The sequence below is a fragment of the Castanea sativa genome, chromosome 11, assembly GCF_040712315.1.
Source record: "Castanea sativa cultivar Marrone di Chiusa Pesio chromosome 11, ASM4071231v1".
Classification (NCBI taxonomy): domain Eukaryota; kingdom Viridiplantae; phylum Streptophyta; class Magnoliopsida; order Fagales; family Fagaceae; genus Castanea; species Castanea sativa.
Genome location: NC_134023.1, coordinates 62,551,238 through 62,560,350, shown reverse-complemented (window position 1 = coordinate 62,560,350; position 9,113 = coordinate 62,551,238). Strand labels below are relative to the sequence as shown.

The 9,113-nt window shown below is 38.4% G+C and overlaps 1 protein-coding gene across 1 annotated transcript; it reads right to left on the bottom strand.

Annotated features, from left to right (window-relative positions):
- Positions 1–732: 732 nt before the first annotated feature.
- LOC142616893 (uncharacterized) lies at positions 733–1,561 on the bottom strand. Its single transcript, XM_075789648.1, has 2 exons — positions 1,243–1,561; positions 733–767 (listed from the first exon to the last, which is right to left on the bottom strand). Exons 1-2 carry the CDS (start codon positions 1,559–1,561, stop codon positions 733–735), a joined length of 354 nt encoding a protein of 117 aa, XP_075645763.1.
- Between the last annotated feature and the right edge of the window lie 7,552 nt (positions 1,562–9,113).

The following is a 9,113-nucleotide window of genomic DNA, read 5'->3' as shown; positions in this document are numbered from 1 at the left end:
ACTTTCCATCGATTTGATAGCTTTAATTCATTAATTATAATTGTTCAAAATTGGTTTACTTTTATTTTTTATAATTAAAAAAAAAAAAGATTGGAAAGAAAGCCCAAACTGCCGTTGAACTTGTATTTGGGCTTTCATTTTATTTCTTAAAGTCCAAAATATAATGATTCTAATGGTTACAAATTTGTTATAAAAAAAAACCAAAAATTGATTGGGTAAAAGCCCAATAGTGCAGGCCCATTCAGTATTCCACGTTGAAATTAACCAATATTTCTCGATAAATGATATGTTCACAATATTTTCACAACATTTTTACAACAAATTCTAAGTGGCAAGTTGTTACTGATTGTTGTTGTTGGGGCAAAAGAATAATTTTGGTATTAGGTTCAAATTTGAACCAATAACAATTAACCACCTGTGATTTGTTGTGAAAATGTTGTAAAAATATTGTGGACGTAACATCTCATATTTCTTTGATAATATATTAAATTTCTCTCACAAGAGAGTGGATCATTCCCTTGTAGAGATATTTGATATTTCACTTCGTATACGTGCAAACTTAAAATATCCATTGGAGAATATAGGTTTATTACTTTTTCAATAATTCTTATTTGTCATTATAGAAATTTGTAGTGATACAGCATTGAAGCATATGATATCCAAATTTATGCCATATTTTTTTCATCCGTAACATTACACAAGCCACATTTCATAGATTTGCAGGCAGTCACTTCATCCAATATACGCTACTGGTGGGACATTGAAATCTGCATCAGATATTCAGATGTAACCAAAGATTAGTAAAATATGTAATACCATATGCGATCTGCATGACTATAAGAAATGCAACTCTTTTGTTATTTTTTATTTTTATTGGGTTCAATAAAAGCAAAAGCAACCATAGATCAAAATGACTTCCAGTGAACCATTACAAATCAAAACTACAAAAAAAAAAAAAAAAAAAAAAATCGAGTATTTTTCTTTTTATTCAAGTCAAAATAAGTTGAGTTATGTGCGTTTGGATTAAGTTTTTGTTGAAAACTTATTTGAATAACTGCTCAAAGTAGTAAGAAGTATGGTTTTGCTTTGTTTAAAAATTAATCCAAACTCATGCTAGTCTACCAACTCATCACTAAAAAATACACACAAAATTCATTTTGAAATACCATATGGAGTAAACGGGACACACAAATTGTGGAGGCTATATGTATAAAGGGTTTTATGACCTGAAGAGTTTCTTACCTCCACACTTAGACCCAGGGGCCAGTGGCTTGTTACACATCTTTGCTACATAGACCACTTTATTCATGTCAATCTTCTTCTCCATCTCTGAGGTCAATTGCTTGCATATGCATGGAATGTCTGCTTTCTGGATAGCACCGCAGCATGTTGGATGTGGATATGCCTTTGGACCATCCTTTTTAACGAAAGCAGCACATTGAGACATCAAATCCTGCTCACCTTGACAACCTCGGCCAACAACCATGTTACTAGAGAACAAAATCACAGTAATGGCAAAGAAAGCCAAAAGGAAGATGTTAGTACGGATGTACATTGCCATATCTCTATTTTCTCTTTGAAGTTTGATTAATGTATGTGTATGTTGGCTGGTCTATCGGAGGTGGTGAGAGTTGGTTTTTATAGGGGTTTAGATGGAAAGATTAGGATGAAACTTAGTATTTGAGCCTTGAAAATTGGGCTCATTTTGTGCAAAAACAAGTGTTTCTTCTGGGGCAAATGAGTTGATGCATGTGAACCAGCTAATTCTTCCTGGTAAAACACAAGGAAAGAGTTACTTCTTGGGAAGTTAAGCTTTTGGCATGCAATGCATGTGAGCCTTGGGCGTTATTTTAACGGCTAGCTTAAACTCTTTTGTTTCCTTTTTTTTTTTTTTTTATGATTTAGATAAGAACCAGTATTATTTATTCTTATTAATTTTTCAACTTATCTATTTATTTTTTAAAAAAGTTATCAATTTTTTTTTTGAATGTATTTGATTCATACGCAAACTACAATTTTATCTCCAGCATTGTTTAGCACTTTTTCTTTCGTTTATAAATAATCAATAATTTTTATTTTCCTTTTTATCTCCAAGTTTATCAACAACTTTAGATTAGATCATAAAAAATCGTTTGATGGAGGCTTACTAATCTGAAAAATAATGCTGGTCTCAAATTTTTTTTTTGGAAATATAATTTTTTTTTTTAATTCATATCTAACAATGTATTAATGAAGATGCCCGTAACACTAATTACATCTAAATAATACAACAAGTAAGAATCAAACACTAAACTTTTGATTTTCATTTATTCTATAATTTGATTAATTTTTTGATCAAAACATTCATTACTCATGTACTCCTCTAAATTATATTTTTACTATTTAAGTTATTTGTTCTTATCAATTATTTTCTTAAATTGTTCTCATTACCTTAATTTTATTATGTGTTGTTCTTATCAACTTTTCCTATAATGCTTTATCAATTGTTTGGATAAAGACAAAAACTTAATTATTGACGATATCAACAGCTCTCTCTTTTTCTTCCCATTTTTTGATTTCCACGTTTGTTCAACTTTATATATATAAAAAAAATTTCATATTCCTTACTGGCATAATTTAGGTTCTATTTCTTTTATTTTTTTATAAAAAAATCTATGTTTCTTTTTTGTTGATATTAACTTTTTTTTTTTTTTTTCCCATTCTATCAGATTTTTTTTCTTCTTTTCTCTCAAGTAAAGACAACTTGCTCTAAGTCAGTTACTTTTTTTTTTTTTTTTTTTTCCTTCACTTCTTTATTCTATCCTAAAATCTATAACTAGATTAAAGAAATTTAAAATTCTACTTCAACTAAAATTTGACTCCCAAAAAATTTCAAGCAATTTAAAATAAAATTTAATATTTATCATCAAAATCATATCACTAATGTGGCGTTTGATACGAGGTAATATTTTAGGATTTCCAGAAATGTTTAAAGATTCCCATGTTTGGTTACAAATTACGCTTGGAATCAGATGCCAGAGGAATTTGGATTCCCCCCTTAAACCTCTCTCAGTAGGAATGTGGATTCCCTTTAAAACAGGTGGGAATCCAGATTCCCAAACTTAAAAGAAATTATATTTTTTATAAATTGATAATTTTAACCATTTTTCTTTATCATTTAAGCAATTAAGATAAACTATAAACAAATTATCAATATCTTCTCTCTTGTCTTTATCTTTTTCCGCCAAAACAACATAAATAGGATAAACAACTCTGTTAATATATTTTTTAACAAAGTTATATTTAGATTTTACGTGTGGAAAAAAAAGTTTGAAGGAGACACTCCATTATTGCCAGGTATTCAGTTTTACTTTTTTTTTTTTTTTTGGGAGAAATCACTTTTATTGTTGTGTGTATTGTTCAACAAAACTTTAATGAATTTATTTTCATGAGAATTTGTTAATGTATCTATCTGTATCTCAGATCTTAGTTTTGTTTAGTTTCTAGAAATATAGATCTAATTAGTAGCTTCATGTAGTCTTTTTTTTTTTTTTTGGGGTGGATTTATAGCTTTGTTTCTAGATTCATATGTTACAGTACATGTCAATAATTTGTATCCTCTCTAGTGCTTTTGATTTTTATTTTACAATGATACAGAATGCATAAATTTTTAACAACCCATGGTATTTGTATGCAATGATGGTGCCAAAGTTAAAAATCTTTAGACTCTTGTTGCAGTAATGGTTGTGTACAGCATAGCTTAAAGCTGGTGGTATTTTACTACTTTTTTTTTTTTTTTAATCCCACTCTCATTAACATAATATTTCTTTCTACAAGGATTAACAATATTTTTTTTTTACAAACTTATGTAAGTTGGAAGAGCATCTATGTTAGGACTGTGACTGATGTGTACTGTGTACATATCATCATTTTCCATATGCATATATATATATATATATATATATATATATATATATATATATATATTATTAAATTTGAAACAAAGAGGTACCATTAATTAATTCAAATTAAATGACACGCTTGTATACCTGTCGATCGAGCAAATTACAATATCATTGATTAAAAACGTCAATTTCACATTAATTCTAATTTTTTTTATCTATCTATTTAGAGGAAGATATTTTTTTTTAAAGACTAATTAATAGTTTATATATATATATATATATATATTTCATTATTTATTTAAATGAAGTTTTTTTTTTTATAAAATTGTTTGGTAGTTCACATTCAAATCTAAGGACAAAATGGGAAACACAAATAATTCATTTAAGATTCCTGGTAATACACCAAACATTATTGTGTGGGGCAAAAGGATCCTGGTGGGAACGTGGGCCTTTTGGGCCTTGTTAAGGAAGGCCGACCTGACCCTGGGGTTAGAGATTGTTGGTGCTATGGGTCGGCCTATACGCCGAGGATCCGAGGATCCAGCCGAGGATGGTTTTCCCCTCGGACTGATATCAAAGAACCTGAGACTTCATGGTAAAGGTTAGGGAATGACACGGTCAAGACCAATGGTTAAAGGGAGAGAACCCTTGAATGTCCTAGAAGCGCCGATGTTGGAAGAATATCAAAGGTAAAGGCTGCTACCTCCACATTAAAGACCCTGCACCTACCACCCTGGCCGCATTAATGAGGAAGTGACACTTAAACAGTGGAAGGGAAACTTCTAGTTACTGTTCAAAGGCACTAAGAAAAGAAATATCTAGGCTAAGGGAGGAATTGGGGGCAACACGTGGAGAAAGTATTAAAAAGAGGAGTATTTAAGGAGGGACCTAGGACAGAAACGGGACGGAACTTTTTGTAACCTAAAAAGAAAAAGAAAAAGAGAGAGAGATATAATATAAGAACAGCTCTCGGCTTACGTCCGAGGAGGCCTATTTACATTACTCCTTTTTGTTTCCAAGTACTTGCAATCTTTAGTTTGTCATTTCATCCTCATACACTTCTAACCTGGGTTTCAAGCCCACACTCTACAAATTCATATTGTTTAAGGCTCATTGGGCCTGAGCCCATAACTGTTCTTGGGTCCAGGTGCAATTGTGCACTTACAATTGGCGCCGTCTGTGGGAATCTAGTCTAGAAGTAGTAGGGATATTATGGCAGGCTTAGGCTCTCATCATGCAGAGTCACAAGGATCACAACCGGAAGATCATTTCGAACGTCTTGAACAACGTAGGGATCGTGAGGGAAGCGTCCATACAGAATATCCAGGGGCTAGCCATACTCGTGGAGGGGGTAGCACTACCCACGATGAGGGTTCTAAATCCATGCAGAAAGAAATCAATCGTTTAAAGAGGAAGTTACGCCGTGCTAAACGTAAGGCTTCCCCGTCCTCGTCTAGTTCTTCCTCAGAGAAGGATAGGAGAGTTGGCTACAGTTCGAGGTCATATTCCCCCACCAGCGCAACATCCTCTGGTGAGGATAATGACCAGCCAATCCGCAGACGTAAGAAGCTTCGTTCTAGGGGCTTAGGCAACGATACCATGAGTAGGGCGTTGCACCAACTCTCTAAGTCTCCGTTTTCACGGAGGATCGAGAGAGGGAGGCTTCCCAGGAGGTTCACCCAGCCCACCTTTACTATCTATAATGGCCGGACTGATCCGGTGGAACACGTGAGTCACTTCAACCAAAGGATGGCAGTGCACTCTCATAACGAGACTTTGATGTGTAAAGTCTTCCCCTCCAGCTTGGGACCTGTGGCTATGAGATGGTTTAACGGTCTCAAATCGGGGTCTGTAGGCTCGTTTGGGGAACTAACTAGGGCATTTGCTTCGCGGTTCATTACTTGTAGCAGAGTCCCTCGGCCATTGGACTCGTTGCTATCCATGGTCATGAAGGAAGGGGAGACACTAAAAGCATACTCCGACAGATACTGGGAGATGTTTAATGAAATAGACGGCGACTTTGATGAGGTGGCGCTTAATACCTTTAAGGTGGGCCTCCCTACTGATCACGACCTACGCAAGTCTTTGACGAAAAAGCCCGTCCGCAGCGTACGCCATCTTATGGATCGTATTGATGAATATAAAAGGGTAGAGGAAGATCAGCAGCAGGGAAAAGGAAAGGAGAAGGTTATCCCGCAGGAGAGAAGGGATTTCAGGTCGGACAGATACCACAACAACAAGCCAAGGAGGGATTACTTCGGACAATCCGGCTCGGCAGTACCCCAGGCTGTAAATACTGTGTTCCGAGAACCAGTGCATCAGTTATTAGAAAAAGTTCGTAAAGAGCCCTTCTTCAGATGGCCCGGCAAAATGGCAGGTGACCCTGCGAGAAGAAATCAAAACCTTTTCTGTCAGTACCATCAGGATGTGGGCCACACTACCGAGAAATGTCGGACCCTGTGGAACCATTTAGAACAGCTCGTCAGTGAGGGAAAGTTAAAGCAGCACTTGTGTCAGCCCACTGGGCAGGTCAGTCAAGTTGGTTCAAACAACCAGAGGAATAGTTCATCTCGGCCAGCATTGGGGACAATTAATGTTATCTTCGCTGCACCTGGTAGGACCGGCTCAGGTCCTACTAGGGTTATGGCGGTTTCCCATTCGCAGGCCGAAGAGATTAAAGAGCACTTTACCTGTCTTGGGTTTCTCCGAGGAGGATAAAGTAGGGACTATCCAGCCCCATGACGATGCTCTTGTGGTTACCCTCAGGATAGGGAATTATGATGTGAGAAGGGTGATGATAGATCAAGGCAGCGGTGCAGATATTATGTACCCTGATCTATTTAAAGGGCTGAGGTTGGAGTTGGAAGATTTAACTCCTTATGACTCCCCACTTATAAGCTTTGAGGGAAGGGCCGTTGTGCCGAAGGGGCAGATCCGTTTACCCGTTCAATCCGGCTCAGAAACGGTTGACGTAGATTTCATTGTGGTTGACGCGTACTCTCCATATACAGCCATCCTCGCCAGGCCATGGCTGCACGCTTTGGGAGCTGTCTCTTCTACCTTACATGTTAAAGTAAAATTCCCCTCGGGGGAGCATGTTGAGGAAATCCTCGGCAGCTAGGTAGTAGCTAGGCAATGCATATCGGCTGCGGTGCTTCGTCAGTCAGAAATTGAGTCATCAACCTTGCCCATCCAGGAGTCATAGCAGTTAACAGCTCCGGAGGCACCTGGAGCGATGATAGAAGATGAAGCTGTTTGTGAGGAGTTAGAGAAGTTTGTAATAGCCGATGATCCGGAGAGGTTCTTTCAAGTTGGCATACGATTGCCACACCAAGAGAAGATGGAGTTGTTGAAATTTCTGAAGGATAATCTAGATGTCTTTGCATGGGACCCCTATGAGGCTCCAGGTGTAGATCCGAACTTTATTTGTCATCATTTAAACGTCAATCCGGCCATTGTTCCGAGGAGGCAGCCACCTCGGCGATCTTCCCGAGAACATTCTGAGGCTGTGAAGGAAGAGGTTCTTAAACTCAAAAGGGCGGGGGCTATCAAAGAAGTTTTCTACCCTGAATGGTTGGCTCATACTGTTGTCGTTAAGAAGAAGAACGACAAGTGGAGAGTATGTGTAGACTTTACTGATCTGAACAAGGCCTGTCCTAAAGATTCATTCCCAATGCCACGGATTGATCAACTGGTAGATGCTACTGTCGGATATCCTCGGATGAGTTTTTTGGATGCCTTCCAGGGTTACCACCAAATTCCCTTGGCGTTAGAAGATCAGGAGAAGACTGCTTTCATTACACCAACCGGGAACTATCATTATAAGGTCATGCCATTCGGGTTAAAAAATGCGGGGGCTACTTACCAAAGAATGATGACCCGAATGTTTGAGCAGCAACTGGGGAAAAACATAGAAGTATACGTGGATGATATGGTGGTGAAGAGTAAGACGGTACCTTCGCACCTGACAGATTTGGCCAACACCTTCCAGATGCTGAGGAAGTATAAGTTGCGCCTTAACGCCGCCAAGTGTTCTTTTGGCGTGGGATCTGGAAAGTTCCTAGGATATATGATCACTCATAGGGGCATAGAGGTGAACCCAGTGCAGGTTAAGGCTGTTCAGAATTTGCAGCCGCCTCGGAACCCAAAGGAGATTCAGAAATTGACCGGAATGATTGCTGCGTTGAATAGATTTATTTCTCGGTCAGCTGACCGGTGCCGTCCTTTCTTTCAGTTGTTGAACAAGTGGAAAGGATTTCAATGGACTGAGGATTGTGAGTCAGCTTTCCAACAGCTTAAGCAATATCTTTCTCGGCCACCCATTTTATCTCGCCCTGAGGTGGACGAGGTTTTATTCGCTTATCTGGCCGTGGCTATTCATGCGGTGAGTCTAGTTCTTATAAGGAATGAAAATGGAGTGCAGAGGCCGATCTACTATGTTAGTAAGTCCTTGAATGAGGCCGAGGTGCGCTATCTGCCCTTGGAAAAAGCGCTTCTGGCAGTAGTCCACGCCACGCGTAAACTCCCTCACTATTTCCAGTCTCATACTGTGGTTGTTTTGACCCAGTTGCCTCTCAAGGCTGTGTTGCGCAGTGCTGATTATTCTGGCAGAGTGGCAAAGTGGGGAACCATTTTGGGAGCCTTTGATGTTAAATACAAGCCTCGCACCTCGGTGAAAGGTCAGGTCCTCGCTGATTTGGTGGCAGATTTTGCTGAACCATTGTTAGAAGAAACTTCAAAGGAAGCACACATGGGTGAAAAATCAGTTGGTGTGATCACAGCCGTATCGCCCTCGGCTTGGAAAGTTTATGTGGATGGGGGTGCTAATCATAAAGGGTCTGGCGTTGGACTTGTTCTAATGTCCCCTGAAGGAATTGTCTTTGAAAAATCTTTGAGATTGGCCTTCTCGGCTACTAATAATGAGGCCGAGTATGAAGCGGTCTTGGTAGGCATGCAAATGGTACGTAAGATGGGTGGCAAGGAAATCCATTTGTTCTCGGACTCTCAGTTAGTAGTCGGCCAAGTCATGGGTACCATGGAAGCTAGAGATTCCAGAATGCAGGAATATTTGGCCCAGGTCAAGTGTCAACAGGCTGAATTCGACTCCTTTGCCTTAGCTCATGTCTCTAGGAGTGGAAATACTCATGCAGATTCTTTGGCTACGCTGGCAACATCCTCGGCTCAAGGTCTACCAAGGGTTATTCTCGTTGAGGATTTGGTAGAACCTTC